The sequence below is a fragment of the Podarcis raffonei genome, chromosome 2 (assembly GCF_027172205.1).
Source record: "Podarcis raffonei isolate rPodRaf1 chromosome 2, rPodRaf1.pri, whole genome shotgun sequence".
Classification (NCBI taxonomy): domain Eukaryota; kingdom Metazoa; phylum Chordata; class Lepidosauria; order Squamata; family Lacertidae; genus Podarcis; species Podarcis raffonei.
Genome location: NC_070603.1, coordinates 33,771,320 through 33,791,471, shown reverse-complemented (window position 1 = coordinate 33,791,471; position 20,152 = coordinate 33,771,320). Strand labels below are relative to the sequence as shown.

Genomic DNA, 20,152 nt, shown 5'->3' with positions numbered 1-20,152 from the left:
CAGCTGTTTTAATCTGCTGTAGCAAAGGCAGCACAGAGTCCCCTAGCACCTTAATTCCATGCTGTGGGACAGGATCATGACAGTGAAAGTAACTAGACTTTCTTAGTTGGACCATTCCCAGATAGGCTTTCACTGGGTTGATGATGCCATCACTGGTGTATTCCACCTGTGTGTCTGCTAATAGTGGTGCTTTGTTTTTCAGTCTGGGGGGTTCTACAGTGCAGAGGATGCGGATTCCTACCCCACAGTCCAGTCAACAGAGAAGCAAGAGGGTGCATTCTGTGTGTGGACAGCTGAGGAGATCCGGTGGAACCTGCCAGACCCCATTGAAGGGATCCCAGAGGAAAAGACCATGGCAGATGTCTTCATGCATCACTATGGAGTTAAAGAGGACGGCAATGTGAATCCAATGAAGGTGCAGTGGGAGAGAAGGCACAACCTGGGTGGGAATTGTTGTGCTTCCCATCAGTCCCGATGTCACAGGCACTGCCCAATACGTGCCAGTGATGCTTGGGAAACTCCAATTTTTCCTCTGCTGGTGGTAGGATGAGCACTCTGCCTGACTCACAGATGAGGAGCTATTGAGGCTTTCCAACTTCGGGCAGCCTATAGATCTTGGAATTCACAAATGCTTACCAGCAGTCTCTAGACCCGAATTCTTCTTACATCAGGCACCAACCCGAAGAGCTGGTGTGAAGCAGGGGCTTCATTAATGATATGGGACGGCAGAGGATTTCACTCCCTGGAAGATCTGATATTGCATGTCCTGTTCACATCCTTCTTCCCCTTAGCATGCTAACCCCTAAAGATGGTAATCTGTCTAGTAACATTTGGTTATGCGTCTTGGCATTGCATACGAAACACTACTTACGTTTCAGATAAGTGAGTTACAGTTATCAATAACTACTCACGACTGCCAGGAATCGATCCTCCCCTGGCTTTCTTTCCCCTGGAACACAAGCTCACTCCAGGTCACTTGGACTGCTCTGCTCCCTTTGGCTCCAGCCTCCCAGCTGCCCCTTAGAAAAGGAGGTAGGAAGAGGCTGCAGGCAGCCTGGCCAACAGGGCCTGGTTGGGGCTCTTTGGCTAGGTCTACAACCTGCGTTTTCAGTCTTTTGCTTGCTTGACTTCTTTGCCTTGCAATTCTGCCTGATCCTCACCCCCCCAATTATCCTTAGAAGAGGAAAAATTCCCAGTGGCCCCACTGAAGCTCCCCATTCCCTGCTAAGCCATAAGAGGAGGGGACATGATGGTCTTGATTCAAAGGCACTGTGGGACACATCTTGCCTCCTTGTCACTGAGTTAGATCAACATTCTTCAACTATTTTATTTTATACCGAGAAAAATAAGATACACAAAAAAAGAAGAAGAAACAAGGAATAGTACCCATGTAAAATGACAAAAAAGATACTGTGTACATTACAAAAAAAATAATAATGGGAAAATTGTTATTGTAGCTAACCAGACCTTAATCTGTTATGGTATTTGTAAAACTGAATTCCAAATATCGTTAAATTTATCCATCTTTTAACCCCAACTTTCAACATGGGACCCTCTTTTAATTTCCCCTATATATGCCTCTCCTTTTTTGCTTTTCTTTTGTGTCTAGTTTCTTCCTTTTTTTCCTACCTGTTCCTCTGGCTCCTCCTGCCAAACCAAAGTTACCAAGGGAGGAAAAAGGAACAATTCAATGGGATGGGCATTAGAGGCGCAACTCATTCTACGTTGCCTCAGTTACTGGCCTCAACTCACCAGTGAGTTAGAGGAATCCCAATGGCAGGGGCAGCTAGGGATGCTAACCCAAGTCTCACTTGGAGAGTATGCCGTCCCTTCCTGTTCTCCATTGTTGGGTTTTCCTTTCAGGACCCTCACAACGAGCTAAAAGGGAAAAACGTCCTGATTGTGCAGTATTCCCTGGAGCTCACAGCGGCCCGCTTTGGACTGCAGCTGGAGCAGCTGAAGACGCTGCTTGCTAAAGGCAAGGAGAAGCTCTCCAAGGCTCGTGGCCTGCGACCACGGCCCCACTTGGACACCAAGATGCTGGCGTCCTGGAACGGTGAGGTTGCTCTTGTGCTGAGCTCACTGCCATGCATCCACATGCAATCAGCCGCACAGAGGTTGGGTGAATGGGTGGGAACACACAGGCAGTATATTAGCTGAAATAAGTTCTTCCATGATGCAAGCTGCTGAGCAGATACGCCCTGATGCTGGAGGGACGGTTGCTGATAGGACCAAAACTGCCTACTGTTTCTTCCTTATTCTCCTGCCCTTGATGTATACTCTCCACCCAAGAAGGTAGCTCTAGAGTCCTAGACTCTAGACTAAGGAAAGGACCACTATTTTTCTGAAACTCTTCTCCCCATTTTCCAGCAGGGGGCAGCAGAACCTTTCTCCTGTTTCCCCTCACAGGCGCTTTGAAATAATCTTCCTTTAACCTGTGCAGCTGCGGCATTACCCTTGACTTTTCACATTCTGTAAAAGAGGGCGCCCCTGTCCGTTATGGAGTAAAAGATACACAGACATACAGCGGGGGGAAAGAAGTAGAGAAACATGCCAGCCTCTTGGGAGAGAATGTGTGTGTGTGCTCAAGAAAGTGGTTCCAGAATTCACAGAATTCTCCTTTTGGAAATTGTCTTGTGCTTTCCGCTCGGAAGAGTGTGCTTATTTATTTATTTAAAAAACAAAACACGGGGGGAGAAATGGCTTTCAGAGCTGTGGAGACTGGCTGGCTGATTATCTGCGGCTGAGGGCAGATATTTTGCCAGCTGACATCTTCCACAGAGGCAATATGAGGGAAATGTTTGGCCTCTCCTTCCGAATCCAGTAATTATTATTATTTTGGATGGGGCGGAAGGATGATGCATTTTTGTACCACAGGGTACCATGACTGTGCACTCGTTGGTAAGTCAGGCCCTGGAGAAGGATTGCCTGCCTTCATTCAGCCACCCACCCTGCCTTCAGTGAATCTTGGGAGCCGCCATTTTGGTGCGAAAGTGACTTGGGCCTGTTAGCAGCATGTCGCACCTCACCAGCCTTCCACATCTGCTGAATATCAGGGAAACACATTCTCCTTGTCAAACACATTGAGGGGTGTCAGTTGAGCCTGAGGCCACGTTGGTGCTGCTGCGACACACTGACTCTGCCTCCCTTCCTCTCCCAGGGCTGATGATTTCCGGCTTTGCTCAGAGTGGGGCCATCTTGGGCAAGCGGGAATACACCGACAGGGCCGTACGCGCTGCTTCCTTCCTCCGGCACCACATGTTCAGCGCCGTCACCGGGAAGCTGCTCAGAAGCTGCTACCGGGGCCAAGGAAACGCAGTGGAGAAGAGGTATGCGTCCAGCGATGACAGGCAAGCCTGTAAAGAGGGGGCAGGAGGGGCCCAGGGCTCTTTGGGTAGGCGGCATGGGGGCAAAGGCACGTAGCTCAGCCCCCATGCCGAAACCAGCATCGCCACAGGCAGGGCACTGGGATTGGTTCCACCGCTGGGTCTCCTCAACCCCAGTGCTGACCCTCTGTTTCTTCTGAGGGGAGAAAAGCTGTGAGATTCTGCGATCAGGTTCTGCAACCGGCAGAATTTCCAGGGCAAAATGGAGAGAGACTTCAGCATTCCCTAGAGCTCATTGCTTTATTTCCCCTGGCCCTTCGCTGCTGCCCGTGCCTCTTTCCTCAACTTCTTCCTCCACCTTGGCCCAAGTAGTGGGTTCAACGTTCTTGTACTCGCGTGGGAAAACTGAATAATTTAGACTCAGGATTACTTAAGGACTTCCATACCCTGTACAGCCCAAGTCAGTCACCAAGATAATCAGGGGGAGCACTGTTTCTGGTTGCCTATGGGCCAGAGTTGTGCCTTCATGTTATGGGCCCAGTTCTGTGGAACTCCCTCCCACAAGAAGTTAGGCAGGCACCATCCCTACTGAGTTTCAGGCGCCAGCTCAAAACCATTTTATTTCAGGAGGCCTTTGCACCCAGAAGGCTTCTCAGATGTTTTACGGGTCTCTTTTATTTTAGATTTTAAATTCTTGAAGTTTATTTTTTTTGAGGTTTCATTCATGTTTTAAATTGTGTATATTTTGTTGTTGTAAGCCGCTTGAGACCTCCCTGGTGAAAAGCAGACTGTAATTTAAAAAATAAATAAATGAAGGCTTCTGCAAAATAAATAAACAATAATTTCCCTCACCACCCCCAAAAATTATGCTACTTCCTCATCTTTATAAATAAGCGATGTTTAAAATCAAGTCTGTTGGCAACGCAAGTATTGCGTGCAGAAATTTAGTTGCTGTAGTTCTCGCAATGCTGAACATGAATTTGGGAGTTTTCACTCTGGAAGGACCTTTATCACATGAATCCAGACCTTTGGCTCTGACCTTAACGCTGCAGGTGCAATCACTTCGTTCCATTGAGCAAAGTGGCAAAATCCCCATCGCTATTAATTAATGGCTCCGGATTGCAACCGGAATGAGCAGGGGAGGACGTGATCTTCATAGCAATAAGCAGAGCTTCTGTCTTCACAGCCGCCTGTGCTTTGGCTCCTTTCCGAGTCACTGGGTGGCCCGTTAAAAAGTGTCTACATATGTTTACTAACAAATAGGCATTTAGTGCTAATGCTAAATATAAGAACTCAGTGTTTACGCAGTGACCTTGTTTGCACATAACACTAAGGCAACCCATGGCTTTATTCAAATGCTTGGGCTTCTGGATCGCGGATGAGCTAAGCCATGGTTTGGCCTTGGGCTGTCGTCTGAACCTGGGCTTGTGGTTTGCCTCGCTCCACCCAAACTATGAGCTGTATCCAAGGTTTGCTTTTGTTTTACAGCTCCTAGTTTGTCTAGAAGAGGCAAACCATGAGCCTGGGGTTAGGCAATATGCTAAACCAAACCATGGCACAGGATTAAAGGTGCCTCCACATTTCTCTGAGCCATAGTTTGGCTTGGTGTTACGTGCCAACCGAGCCGTAAGTGCTTCAAAGCAGAGTTTCTCAACCTTGGGTCCCCAGCTGTTGTTGGGACTACAACTCCCATCATCCCTAGTGGCCAGGGAACACTGGGAGTTGTAGTCCAAGAACAGCTGGGGACCCAAGGTTGAGAAACTCTGCTTTAAAGCACCCATATCCCATATCCCTTTGCAAAAACTTTGTAAAGCATGCTGAGTATTAATACCCTGATGTTACGGACGGTCGGCTGGTGCTGAAAGTGGCTTAAAAAGGAGCCCTGCTGCTTCAGACCAAAGGTCCATCTAGTCCAGTGTTTCCCAAACTTGGGTCACCAGCTATTTTTCTGGACTACATTTCCCATCATCCCTGGCCACTGGTTTTGCTAGCTAGGGATGATGGGAGTTGTAGTCCGAGAACAGTTGGCAACCAAAGTTTGGGAAACCTTGATCTAGTCCACCATCCTGTTTCCCACAGTGGCCCACCAGAGGCCTCTGCGAAGCGAGGGCAAAAGCTGTCTCCTGCTGTTGCTCCCTGGCAAATTGGTAGAGAGAGGCCTAAGGAAGCATGCTCCAGGCCAGCCAGCTGAGCCCATGTTTCAGCTGGGGACTTCCAGGCTCTGGATCATCGCATGGCACCAGACCCCTTGTATCCAATAGGAGAAGCACAGACATGAATTCCACAAGGAGAAGGATGTTTGTGTGAAGATTAAGGACAGGTGCAAAGGAATGTAATGCAAGATATGTGCTTTAGAGAAATAATACATACAGTACAGTCATACCTCATGTTACGTTTGCTTCAGGTTGCGTGTTTTCAGGTTGTGTCCTGCGGCAACCCGGAAGTACCAGACAGGGTTACTTCCGGGGTTTGCCGCTTGCGCATGCGCAGAAGCACAAAATGACGTCACGTGCATGCGCAGAAGCGGCGAATCGCGGCACGCGCAGACGCGGGTTGCGTTCTTTTCAGGTTGTGAACGGGCCTCCAGAACGGATCCTGTTTGCAACCAGAGGTACCACTTTATATGGCAGTAGATAAAAGATTTGAATGGAAACAGCATGGAAGTAAGGCTGGGCAGTCTTAAGGGAATATCGTGTTTAAATTGAATTGAATTTGTTAAATGGTTTGAAAACTAAGTAAAAATTATGGAAAAAAGGAAAGATTTGGGCAGGTGCATGTACGTTAGCCGGCCCAGAACACAGGCATATGTGTCACAGCTTGAGCTTCCACCAAGGGAACCCCCTTCCCTGCCATCCCTGAGAAATGAAGCCAGTCCCTGGAGGGGGCGGTTCCTGCAACCCCCCTTGGCATTCCTGGCACCGGCGCCTTCTGCCAGGTGGCAAACGGATGTCAAGCCTTTGGCAACAGAAGCTTCGGAAGGTCCCCCGCCTCCCGGTTCCAAGCAAAACCCTCATCCCTGACTTACTCTTTCCAGGAGCCTGCTCTCCTCTTGAGCAAACACAAACGAAGCTCGTGTCAATAGAGATTAAGACAGTCGGGGAAAGTATGTGCCAGAGTGTGTGATTTGCTTGGCTACTTAATGCTAATAGTGCCTTTCCGCTGCATGTCAAGCTGATCTTTGCTTAACTGGTTGGCAAATTGAGGTGGCGGGAGAAAGGCAATGGGGAGGGCCGCATAAAGGTGATCCTGTGTGCTGAAATGACATTTGCACCTACCTTTTTGAGTGTCGGGCTCGTTCCAGCAGCAGAGTAATTTACTTTCCCCTGTCTGGACAGCCTCTTCAGTTGGGGTTGAAGTACGGTTCTTCCTCTTTGCCCGTGAGGCTGAGAAGAACAGTGGTAGAGCAGCTTCATTGAAAGCAGCAAGGTTCCTAGGTTCAATACCTCAGAAACGTACTGGCAGCCTACCTCTGAAAGGGCTTTGCTATCCCACTGTTTCTGACTGGGAAGGCAGAAGCCTCTATGCAAAGGATGGGGGACTCCTGACCCTCTGTATGTTGTTGGACTACGATTCCCGTCACCCCTCGCCACTGGCAGGGCAGTCCAATAGATTCCCCTCCAGTGTTCTTTAACTGGCTATGCTGTCTTTCTCAAACATTGCAGGTGAAACAAAAGAAAGAGCATTAAAAACCAACCAGCCAACCAACCATGTATTTTTAAAGTATTATTAGCCATGCTGGCTGTGGGGTGGGGATGGCAGGTCTTAGCTAAGATAATACATTGGGATAGCGTGAGAGCGGATGCCTTCCACCTGCCGTGCCCATTATGTTAGTTAAACAACAAACTTATTTTAAGACGACGCGGCTCCATTGCATTCTTGTGGCCCTGTGCAGCTCCATCCATGGCTTCCTGGAGGACTACGTCTTCGTCATCCAAGCGCTCTTTGACCTTTACGAGGCCTCGCTGGACCCGAACTGGTTGGAGTGGGCTGTGCAGCTGCAGCACAAGCAAGACGAGCTCTTCTGGGATCCAAAGGGTTTTGCCTACTTCTCCACGGAGGCTGGCGACCCTTCCTTGCTCCTGCGCATGAAGGATGGTACGTGTTTCCCCTCAGAGACGAGACCGTCAGGCATGCAACCCCCCCGAGTGGCTGAGCAAGAGCCTTAATCAAGTATCCGGGTTTTTCCTTTAAAAAATATTTTATTAATGTATGGATTGCTTTCTGACAATCTATAAACATACCATAAAACAGCTGACGCTCTCCCTTATGGAAATAGGTTCAACAGCAATACAGTGGTACCTCAGGTTACAGACGCTTCAGGTTACAGACTCCACTAACCCAGAAATATTACCTCGGGTTAAGAACTTTGCTTCAGGATAAGAACAGAAATCGTGCAGCAGCAGCGGGAGGCCCCATTAGCTAAAGTGGTGCTTCAGGTTAAGAACAGTTTCAGGTTAAGAACGGACCTCCCGAACGAATTAAGTTCTTAACCCGAGGTACCACTGTACAGTGGAAAAGACCATTTCATCCAGCTAGGTCTAACTTTAAAACAGTTTGAGTAGGGTCGTATGGAAATGCTGACAGGTCCTTTCCTGGTGTTTCCAGTGCCTGTGCTTAAAAACAAACAAACCGTAAAACGAGTCTCTGTGCTTGGTATAAGCCCACATCCATCTCCTGAGGCTAACGTGAAGCCTTGCCTCAGGGAAATGTCTCCTCAATCCACAACCCCACCTCTTGCCCCACTTTCCAGCCTTCAAAGATACAAGCGCTGGAGTTTCAAGCCTGGTACATGGGTTGGTACAGAGATGTGCATCAGCCGAGCATCTCTCTGCCTGCGGTAGACACACACTCTGAGGAGGCACCACAGGCCTGGTGGTTCAGCCCGCTTGCCTTGTGCATTTATCACACTGCGGCCTCTCTATGTTACATTAGCATGCTCACAACCTACAGGCTGTCGGTGTTCAGCGCTGAGTGGGGCGACCTGATTTGCAGCATATATGTACATGGTGGGTGAGGTTCAGAGGCTGGCTGTTGGCTTAGCTTCTCTGACATCGCAGATTGGGAGGGCAGCCTGGGCGCTATTGCCCAACAGCTAAGAGGGACATGGGAGACAGGACCACTTGCCCGCTAAGGTCAGAAAGCAACTGCTTTAAAGTTAGGCCAGGATGTAATAGCTCTGTCCTGTGCCTGTTTGCTTGGCAATAAGTCGCACTGAATTCAGAGGTATTTACTCCTAAGTATCTGTGCAAAATGGGATGCGGGTGGCACTGTGGGTTAAACCACAGAGCCTAGGACTTGCCGATCTGAAGGTCGGCGGTTCGAATCCCCGCGATGGGATGAGCTCCCGTTGCTCAGTCCCTGCTCCTGCCAACCTAGCAGTTCGAAAACACATCAAAGTGCAAGTAGATAAATAGGTACCGCTCCGGTGGGAAGGTATACGGCATTTCCGTGTGCTGCTCTGGTTCACCAGAAGCGGCTTAGTCATGCTGGCCACATGACCCAGAAGCTGTACGCCGGCTCCCTCGGCCAATAAAGCGAGATGAGCGCCGCAACCCCAGAGTCGGTCACGACTGGATCTAATGGTCAGGGGTCCCTTTACGTTACCTGCACAAAGGGTCACAGATTTCATATTGTTCCAGGGCTTCTGAAATGCCACTTAGCAGGGTTGCAGATCAGCTCTGGGGTTTCAGAGCCTCAAGTTCAAATGTCCTTGGCCACGGACAGGCTGGTGACCCCTGCTCCTTTACGGCCTGTGAATTTGCAAGCAGAAAGCTCATGCGCTCTGGGTGACTTGACTACTGTTTCTCCTGCCCCACACTTTCAGATCAAGACGGCGCAGAGCCCTGCCCCAACTCTATTGCTGTTACTAACCTTCTGCGGGCAGCCAGCTACACCGGCCACAAGGAATGGGTGAAGAAAGCGGGGCAGATCCTGGCTGCCTTCTCGGAGAGGCTGCTGAAAATCCCTGTGGTCCTCCCGGAGATGGCCCGATCCGCTGCAGCCTTCCACCAGACCCTGAAGCAGGTAACTTTTTGGGCTCCTCCTTAATGTTAAGGGGTGGGGGGTCCTCTGGCACTCCCCAGCCTCTACTCCACAGGAAGATAGCCAGAGGAGATTGCCAGCATCCTTGCTCCCCCTTCCAAAGTGGCTAAAGTCAGGGTGGAAAGGGGAGACCATTCTCCCTACCCCCCCGGTTTCCACCATTTAACACCCCCCGCCATTTCTCCCTCCTTTGGCCTGAGCCAGCAGGGATGTTCTCATATTTTTTTAGTTCATAGGATCAAGAGAGTTGGACCCAACTAGTCCAGCCCCCTGCAATGCAGGAATATGCAGCTATTCATACAGAGATTGAACCTGCAACCTTAGCATTATCAGCACCACGCCGTAACCAACTGAGCTATCCAGTCTTTTGCCCTTCAAGAAAAGAACTTCAATACAGTCATACCTCATGTTACGTCTGCTTCATGTTACGTTCTTTCAGGTTACGTCCCACGGCGACCCGGAAGTACCAGAAAAGGTTACTTCTGTGTTTCGCCGCTCGCGCATGCGCACAAAAATGACATCGCACACATGTGCAGAAGCCGCGAATCGCAACCCGCGCGTGCGCACATGCACCGCTGTGGGTTGCACTCTTTTCATGTTGCAAAAGGGCCTCTGGAACGGATCCCATTTGCAACCAGAGGTACCACTGTATATATATTCTGGGCTGGATTCAGCCAGCCCAGTTTGTATACCGTCTTTCTATATCACTGCACACAAGGCAGTTTACAAGCTGAAGAAACTACCAAATGTACAACAAAGATCACATACCTTAGAACAATCTGATCCAATAATATAAACGTAACCTTAAAATAAAGTGTGTACGGGGGGAAGGGTGGAGCGGGAGGGTCCCTCGGCCTTTGTTTTGGCTTTTCTCCTACTGGGAGTTGGTTGGATCCCTCCTGAGTCTTTTATCAGTTGAAAGGTTCGAGGCATTCAGCCCAGAAATAGAATAGGCCCCTTGCGCATGCACACTGAGAGAGCCACCTGCGATGGGCCCTGGGAGACCCATGGCAACATGTTTCACCACTGCTTGTGAGCGGAGTATAGTTCATTGTTTTCTGCAGAGGTGTTTTCCCACCTGTTTTGTTTTCTTTGCTCTTTAAAGAAGTATTTGGAGCACATCCTTAATTCTGCTTTATTCTCTGGGCAGGTTGTTATCTGTGGTGACCCAGCAGGAGAAGACACCAGAGAGCTGCTGCACTGCTATTATTCCACGTACACTCCAAACAGGGTAAGACCTACCAGCGGACAGCTGGCTCCTCCCTCTTTTGTGCTTCTTCTGGGTCTTCTGGCCCAGGTGTTTTCACTTTCAGGATGTCGGTGACCGGGATGAAAGTGACCTTCACAAAGTCAAGGCCAGTTAAGGGGAGGTCCCAGAAGGAGCAGGTCCTTAGAGCAACAAAGAGCCACAAGATTCTTCACTAGGTCAGGTCTGATGGGCAAACTGATGGATGGTTAGAGAGAGGCAAAGCAGGGTCAGCGGCCGTACATATGTTGCTGGACCACAGCCTCAATCAACCCCAGCAAGCATGACCAATGGCCAGGGATTATGGGAGTTGTTGTTATGGAGGGCCTGAGGTTTCCTGCACCTGAAGTTGAATAAATATATTAGAAGACGGGTAGGCAAACTAAGGCCCAGGGGCCGGATCTGGCCCAATCACCTTCTAAATCCGGCCCATGGACGGTCCGGGAATCAGCGTGTTTTTACATGAGTAAAATGTGCGCTTTTATTTAAAATGCATCTCTGGGTTATTTGCGGGGCATAGGAATTCATCCCCCCCCCCAAAAAAAATAGTCGGCCCCCCCCACAAGGTCTGAGGGACAGTGGACCAGCCCCCTGCTGAAAAACATTGCTGACCCCTGTATTAGAAGATTCGGGATTGGGGGGGGCAGAATAACACTATGGTGCAGAGAACTCATCCACTTATTGCCACTTGTGGAAATTTTACATCATTGGAGGGGCACCAAGAAAAGTACAGTATGTAGCTGGCATGATAGGGTCTCATACTTAGCCTTGGTGGAAGTCACACAAGACACGTTTGATGTAGACCTTTTATTTCATACATCAGTTCAAACCCAGAGGGGCCCAGGCTTTCTGGTTTTCAAATGTCTTTTTGGAGAGGTTATTTGGCTTGATGCAATCAAGGTGAACAGTATGTTGAGGGGTGATATTTGAAATCCGTACAGCGATGTCCATTTCTTTGTACAAGATCAGTCAGTACCCTAGTATTATCTCTTCAAATGTGTGGCAAACGTAGCTATTATGGCTGTCTAGCTTACAACCTGCATTTGTATGTCTGTGTTGGATTCTTTTGTTACCAGTAAAAAATTAATGTTTGTAAAAAGGAGGGGGGGAATCGGGGGAGGGGGCAGGCTGGATACAGGCTGGCTGACCATAGGGATCAAGATGGCAGGGTGTATGACTGATGCCAACAGCCCAAGGAAGTGCTGTGTTTGGTTGACAGAAATGGCAGGGGATGTTGTCGCTGGCTTGCCCACAAGAGCTCCAGTCCCCTAGTTTGAAGACTATAAGAAGAATGAGCACTCAAGACAATGTGATTTATTTCTTAGCCAACGTGCTAGCCTGCAGACCCATGTATGAGATGTAAAGCCCCACCCCAGAGTGGCTCTCTTCAGAGCTATCAACCAGGCACCTATTTGGTCTGCTTACCAAAGCAGCCTGCTTAGAGTAACTGCCTTTAATTCCTTGCCCCCCCCCCAGACAACCCTTGTGAAACTGCCCAGTGTTAGAAACTGAGAAATGAAAGCTCGGAGCTCAATGGCACCTTAAACCTAGCTTATGGGCGCAGCAACGGAATGTCTAGGCATGCTTTATAATAACAAGAATACAAAGCTGAAAATGAATGAACTGCAGCTAAAATATTACGTTCGTTTTTCACATGGTCTGCTCCTTCCCCTGCCCACCCCCCTAATATTCTTAAGAGGGTCTCTTCTCTAGTCTTCAGAGAGTAGCTGGAAGTGGGGAGGCAGGAAAAGGTCCTCCTTTCCTTCTACTCTGCAGTTTTAATTTGATATCTTAGATGCAGTACTGTACCCAGAGTTCAGAAACTGCTCGCGCTAATGAAATTCCCTGTCGCAAAATGCGCCTAGAACAATGGGAGTTTTGAACATTGAAGCTGCCATCAACTTAATAAGGAGGGCCAGATTCTGTGACCAGTAGATGTTGCAGAAATGAAGGCAAAGGGTTGCACTGTTAGTTATGGATTTTATATGTTTCTCCCTCCGGGATTGGGTTTCTGGAGGTCACTGAAAAACAGAGACTCCTGGAAGTGGGGACTGCAGAAGCTCTGTCTCCACCACATAGCTGTTTTGCCGCGTCCTGTTGTGCTCTACAAGCTGTGCCTCTTGGCAGAATCCTTTAAGGACTGTGTGAAAACTGGCAAACGCTGAAACGCCTGCAAAGGCAGCGAACATTTCTGAAGCTGAATTTGTGCACTCCATGAAGCTATTTGCTAGGCAATCGAGGGAGAGACACACACAAGTCAAAATTTGCCTGCCTTCGGATTGGGGTGTAGCACTCTGCTTGATCTGTAGGCTCCAAGCAAAGCTGCTTGCCTTGACTACCGTGGGATGAAATCCTTGCAGTATGAAGAAGGCCTTGGGTTGTTTATGTCTCTTTGCTTCTCTCTGTTCTTCTTCTCCTTGATCTCCTTGCCCTCTTGTCTTTGTTGGATAAATTCTACCTCCCAGACACTCCCTTCCAGCTCGCTTCCCCTTCTTTCTCCAAGGTAAAGGCTGCGGTGTCTCAAACTGCAGGGGCTGCTTTCATCTAACAGTGGCAACATCAGCAGCTTTGTCTTTTGGCCCCTGCCTGGGAAGCAGGTTGTTCCGACGGCTGCCACATATGCTTTAGCATGGGGTTCTCAGCACTTCCTCTCTGGGGGGCTAAGCACACATTGCTGTGGCCTGCGTCTTGCCCAGCTGTCATCCTTGGATTGCCCACGCATCTGGAGTCATAAAGCTGACACAGATTCCATGCAGAAAAATGTCCTCTTTTCCTTAGCAAAATGGACGGTTTGGATGACAACAGGCAGACTGTTGACTGCAGAGTTTATTTCCCTCCTCTGGAGAGAGGATACATGAGAGCGGTGGTTAAATGCATTAGGCTTGGGCTTTTGATTGCAGAGGCTTTTTTATTTAATACCAGTTAGGGTGTCCCAGGATATGTCAGTCTGTTTCTTTGTGCTTCACGTTTTCCAGTGTCTTGGTTTCTTCTGCGGGCCAGATTCTGCTTGAAGAAAGCTCTGCTCCAGCAGCTTGGGATAAATCCTGCATGTTGCTGTCAGTTGCTTTGGCTGCATTATTTGGAGCATCTTGCCATTCCATTTTATTTCGCCTGCCAGTGACGTGCAGCGGGGGGAGGAAAAGAGGTGGTAAGGGTGTCAGCTGTTTGGGGCAGTGGAATTGCTGGGGACAGGTGGAGGGCAGGGGAGATACTGGGATCCCTGAAAAGAGGCAAGGGGACTGAGCAGCCGGACATCTCAGAAAGCCATGCTTTGCGCCAGATTCGTAGGCACAACCCAGCTCTCCCCTTTTGCCAAATGCTTTACTCTGCACCCAAAAAAGTAAGTCAATTTTTTTGCCTCTTTTGGGGTTGAAGGGAGGAACATCAGTGAAGCTTTCATGCAGCAGAGGCTTGTCACTTATTTAAGTCTACGGTGGGGAACTGGATCCGACCAATGGGATAGATCCTTATCCCCACCACCTCCCGCAGGCCACGTTTGACAGGAAGGTGAGGCTATGAAAGCCCAGCTGATAGTTGGCACAGGCCAAATGGCCAGGCCTGGTGGACTACATTAGGCCCGTGGGCCAGGGGTTTCCCACCTGTGCCTTAAGGCTTCGTGACGCGTTGGGGTGCCGAGGTGTTTGTGTGTTTTGCTAAAAACAACCCTTGTGCTGATTCCATCCCATAGCCTCCTGGGCTGCCCACACTCCCCAAAAGCCCTTGGGAGGACCTCAAAGCGTGGGAGCGCCTGAGACGGGGCTTCCCGTATCTATAATGTGGCTCTGAGGATCTCCACAGGCAGCCTCCAACGCTGCTCTTACTTTGAGGTCCTCCCCAGAGCTTTGCGGAATGCAGCACAAGGATTATTTTTATGTGAACACATAGGCACACTCCTTGGCCAGCTTTTAACACTATGAAGCCTTAACATGAGTGACAAACCCCCAGAAGTCCCCTCAACTTCCTGTATTTTCAAGGCTGATTTATTTTTGCCTGAGTGAACCATGAGGGTGGCGGTGGGGAGATGTATCAGCAGAGCTTTAGTATCTCGATTCCGCCTATATTTTAGTGTGTGGCCTATAAGGTGGCATCTCAGGTCCCTGCTTATGGGCTTCCCAGGATGCTGTTGTGCTCAGGTACTGCCTTTGGTCTTGCCTTAGGCATCAGGTTGACGACCGTGAGAACAGGATATCACATTAGATGGACCTTTGGACTGATCCAGCGGGACTCTTACGTTTTGATGGCAGCTGGCTCTTCCAGCAGCTGTGACGTTTGCTAGGCTGCATCCCGCCTCCTTATGACTGATACCTTCCTTACTGAAGAACATGCCACGTTGAATGAAACTGGGATGGAGAAAGATAGGGGAAGCTGGTGGTTGTGTGAGTTTGCCTGATGTTGGGTCTCCTCCGCAAGTGGCAATAAGCAGTCAAAGGGCCAGAAATTCATAAGCAAGCCATAGAAACCCGTGACCCTGCCTGCTTGAGACCTGTTTACTTCTGTTGAGTTATATGTTCATGGGCATTTGGCTTATTGTACTAGGGAGCTATATACCAAGGTGTTGGTGTCAGGAACTTTCGTCCCCAGTCTCTACATGGAGCAGTACATATAGAATTTTGAAAACCTTACAGACACCTGAGTCCTTTTGGCTCTTTTCTGTGTCCTTCCTTATAGGGGTGTTCAAAGTGTGAGAAGAACAAAACATTTGAAATTGCCTTAAGGCCCACAGATCTGGAGATGTGTCTGCAGTTGCGTAACAATCTGCCTTCACAGTTGCTCTCCCTTTGCCACCCAAGCCTCAGAACCAATCATAACAATACAATTCCCACAAAATCGGGAGTTAACGCCACAGCTTCACCCGCTGCCACAATACCAATCCTTTCCAAAACAGACAGACCAAATCAATCCCTGCTGATGGACTTGAACCAATCATGGCTTCTTGAGCCAATTGCATCCTTCCTTAGCCTAATTTGCCTCACGAAGCTGGTGTGAGGATAAAAATGGTACAAGCCATGCGTAAGCTAAGCTGTTCTGAGTACAGTGGACGCTTGGGTTGCGAACGTGATTTGTGCGGGATGCACGTTCGCAACCCACAGCGTTCGCAACCCGCGTCTGCGCATGTGCGGGTTGCGATTTAGCACTTCTGCACATGCGTGACTGCCAAAACCCAGAAGTAACCCATTCCGGTACTTCTGGGTTTCGGTGGTCCGCAACCCGAAAAACGCAACCTGAAGTGGCTGTAATCCGAGGTATGACTGTGCAGTGGTACCTTGGTTCTCAACCTTAATCTGTTCCGGAAGTCCATTCCAAAACCAAAGTGTTCCCAAACCAAGGCACACTTTCCCATAGAAAGTAATGCAAACTGAATTAATCTGTTCCAGACTTTTAAAAACAACTCCTAAAATAGCAATTTAACATGAATTTTACTATCTAGCGATACCATAAAAGAAAGCAATAAACAATGTTCTGCAGTCACACAATCAATCAATCAGTAGCTGAACTGGGTTCCAAAAACAACAAAAAAAAGAGCTGCAAAAACACAAAATAAATAGCAAAAACAGACAGACCTCAGTGTAACACTCAAAATGGAAGTGTGGCCCTCAAATTGGAAGCGTAGCACTCAAAATAGAGCATGTTTGGCTTCCAAAAAAAGTTCACAAACTGGAACACTTACTTCCTGGTTTGCAGTGTTTGGGTTCCAAGTTGTTTGAGTACCAAGGCGTTTGAGAACCAAGGTACCACTGTACTATACAAAAAGAATACAATACAAATGTGTGTGAGGGCGTAAGAAGAGGCCTGCTGAGTAAGGCCCAAGGCCCACCTCGTCTGGCATCCTGTTCTCACAGCGGCCAAGCCGATGCCCATAGGAGGCCCGAGAGAGCGGGATTCGAACACAAGAGGGTTCTCCCCGCTCGTGATTCCCTGCAACTGGCACCCAGAAGCATACTGTCTTCAGCACTGGAGGGAGAACGTAGCCATTGTGACTAGTAGCCATCAAAATACCTTATCCTCCGCAAGGGAGATAAAGAGAAAGAACAGTGCTATTCTAAGATAGGCTTCCAGGAGCTGTCCAGCACAAGTGACTGGGAAATGTGGTCTGAAGTAGCTTCTCTTGCGCTGACTGCTGGGCTCTCTCAGGCATCGCTGGGGCTGAGGAGCAAATCCTGTCCTGCCCTGCACCTGGAGCTGTTTGCTGCTGCCCTGTCCCCGCCTCTGCTGCTGCTGCTGCTCCACCTCTCCCTTTGCCTTGGCGGAGAAGGATTAAAAGCACTGACCCACTTTGGAGCTTTGAAAGCGCCGTGTCGGCAGTGGGGAGCCGAGCCCGCCGTTGCCAGTGCTAATAAATTACTCCCTTTCCCAACAGCTGCATCAGCTTTTTGTTCCCTGCAACCTGTACATGTTCTGGGAGGGGCCCCAAGATAGATGATGAACCAGCGGAGGAGGCCTCTCGGAAGGGGAGCATGATCAAATCAAACAGCATGGAAATTAAATTCCATTCTCACCGTTTAATTCAATTTACTCTTAACTGCAGCAAAGAGCTTTGGAAGGGAAAGCTGTGATTGTCAGCAGCTCCTTCTCTATTTGTCTTCCATATAATGAATAGGGTGAGGGAAGGGGATGTTGCCCTCCCCTCCCCTCCCTTGAGTATTTTCCCTGGATGGCTGGACCTTTGGGGGGACGAACCCCCACTTCACTCTGTGGTCATTGACTCTCATTTCCTCCCCTGACTGCTTCAGTGACATGCTGCCACCACCTGCTGGCTGTCCAGAGGAGCAGCAGTGACTTTGTTGTGAAAGAAAGATCAGCCCAAATTGCTTACTCAAAAGTCATAAACAAGGTGCAGTCAGCCCGCCCACCCACCCACGAAACATAACATGGAAGCTTCAGATGGTGGGTTGCACTGGCAGCGGACTCCACAACATGCGGCTGAATCGCATACAGGATTGAAACATGCCTGCAATGAATCAGAAGATTAAGCAAGGGATGTGATCACAGTGAGACTTGGGCCAAGGCACGTCACTCTAAACAATTGCATGTGCAGAGATGAAGCGCTTCCTAGGTTTTTGTGCCACTAAATGGACAACTTGGTATCCCCAGTGGTGCTACATGCGACCACCACCTGGCTTACCTTTGTCATGCAAGTCTGACCTTGGAATCAGCCAGTGGCTCACTCAGTGTGGTGTAGTGGTTAAGAGCGGTAGTCTCGTAATCTGGGGAACCGGGTTCGCGTCTCCGCTCCTCCACATGCAGCTGCTGGGTGACCTTGGGCTAGTCATACTTCTCTGAAGTCTCTCAGCCCCACACACCTCACAGAGTGTTTGTTGTGGGGGAGGAAGGGAAAGGAGAATGTTAGCCACTTTGAGACTCCTTCGGGTAGTGATAAAGCGGGATATCCAATCCAAACTCTTCTTCTTCTTCTCTCTGCAGGTTACCCCTCTTTCTTCCACCACTGTCTGGTTTAAATAAGACCCTCTCTCCAACAGCTTCTCTTGGCATATCTGCCTCCTCTGTGGGGCTTCTGAGATTCCCTCTGGTATAGTCCTACTTTTGGGGGAGACTATGGGTGGAAGGATCTTGTCTGTGACGATCCCTGGCTTTTTTCTTGATAACGTGTTCTCCATCCTTTTGAGTACCTCCACATCATAGGCTCCCACCCACCCCCGCTACTGAATTTGAGTTCAGACCTGGGAACTTCTCAGAGGGCATCATCTAGCTCTCCATTTGCATGGTCAACGTTTTCACCATATTGTCCAATCAACATAGCATAAAGGAATCATCATAAGAATACAATTGGATCAGACCAATGGTCCCTCTAATCCAGTATGCTGTCTCCTGATGTGCCCAACCAGATGAGCCCAAGAAGCCTGCAAGCAGAGCAAAATGTAGACAAGTCATCTCCACCTTCTTCTCTCCCCTCCCACAACCCCCTCAACATTCCTCAGAAGTGCATAGTTCAATCATTGCCAACAGAGGGAAAAATACAGATGCCACGAACTCTTCGTTTCCCAGTTTTTGTAGTAATTTGGTGTAGCGGCCAAGAATACCAGCATTGGGACCATCCTCAGTAATAGCACAAGAAAAGATAGAACCAGGGCACAGATTCCTTCAGGCGAAGAGGAAACTAGTTCTAACTGATCTGGGTAAAGGCTTGGCTCAGAATGGAATCCTCCAGGATTTTCACGCACATCACAAACTCAGCCCCGTGTCTGGCCTCTTCACTGCTGATTTCATTTTGTGGGAATTCAGCAGCCTAAAGGACACAACAACAGTTGGGTACCAAGTCACTGTCTATGTTGCTAACTGCCCACGTGCCACCAGGTAGCCACGTTGGCCTGAATTTCAATGTTCAAGTAGGAAGAGTGTAAACAAAAATCCTGGGAATGGGATGGCATTCGGGAGTGATGCTCGGGCTCACGAGCAATCAAAGTGAGCAACTGGAACTACAGAATGGGGCAGTTTGAAAGTATTAGAGGCATGCTGAGAACTTTGGCCGGCTTAACATTACAGAATATCACAGGGTGGTGACCCCAAAACAGGTTTTTTCTGCCATTGCCCCCTGCACTCTGGAATGCCCTTCCCTCTGTGTCAGGGAACTGCCATCAGCTGAGAGGTGAGAGTGGAAGGGCAGTTGTGTTATAGGGAACCTCCGAAAGTCTTGCGAAGCAGTTCCTCCTCTGGTGAGGAGGAAAGCCCCACCTCCAGTGGGAGGAGGTGGTGGGACCAGAGCCTCAACACCGACCCTGAGCAAGTCGGAGAGGAGGGAAGTACCCCTTTGCCATCACCCACTCTGCACAGTAGGTTTCGGCGCAGGGAGGGGAGGAGAAGGTTGGGGGTCACACGACTGTTATGCTGGGGGAGGTACAAGGACCGACCACTCCCAGATTCTGCTAGCGACTGAGCCAGACATGAATTTGCGACGCTCTTCACTGTAAATAGTTTGCACTAATAATAAAGCCTGGAAAAGACAGGTCGGAGTCTTGCCTGTTTGCTCTCGAGCAATCACACCACTATCTGACACTCTGCCTTATGCGAAACACCCCCCCAGAAGTTGCTTCAGACATCTTGTAAAGTCTTATCTTATTGCCCGGGCTTTCCCTGACCCATAGAATTGGATGCTCTTATTTCTAGATCTCTTGTGTTTTTAAAATCTCTGTTCTTATAATACTGTTTTTTACGACTGCATTTATGGTTACACTAACTTAGAGATTTTAAAGGTTAAGCGGTTGAGAAATGCCTTTAAATATATAAATAAATGAACTGAGCTGTCCCGCTATTCCAGTGTCATTAGGCGCTACCCTCTCTGGGATAGGTGACTGAGCACTTTCCAGCAAAGCCTGTGAACGAAGGTGGGTGAAAGTGTAACCTGAGGCAAGGGAACGGCATAAGAAGAGAGGTGGCGCAGCAGCAGTCTAGGAAGAACTGATCCTCCTTTTGTGCACAGGCTGCGGTGCAAATTTAGGAAGATGTCTTCATTTTCTTTTTGCAGCTCCATTGATCTTTTTGTTTTCCTTTTCTTGCATGTGATGAGGCAGCCCTGACTCAC

At 49.0% G+C, this 20,152-nt stretch overlaps 1 protein-coding gene across 5 annotated transcripts in view; it reads left to right on the top strand.

Moving 5' to 3' along the window:
• The window catches only part of SPATA20 (spermatogenesis associated 20), a 48,076-nt gene that overhangs the window by 16,863 nt on the left and 11,061 nt on the right, over positions 1-20,152 (top strand). For all 5 annotated transcript variants that reach the window (XM_053375772.1, XM_053375774.1, XM_053375773.1 and 2 more), the window contains 6 exons: positions 203-415; positions 1,864-2,056; positions 3,161-3,329; positions 7,219-7,421; positions 9,151-9,350; positions 10,519-10,599. In XM_053375772.1, coding sequence (XP_053231747.1) covers positions 203-415; positions 1,864-2,056; positions 3,161-3,329; positions 7,219-7,421; positions 9,151-9,350; positions 10,519-10,599 — 1,059 coding nt within the window. The remainder of the gene's footprint in view (positions 1-202; positions 416-1,863; positions 2,057-3,160; positions 3,330-7,218; positions 7,422-9,150; positions 9,351-10,518; positions 10,600-20,152) is intronic.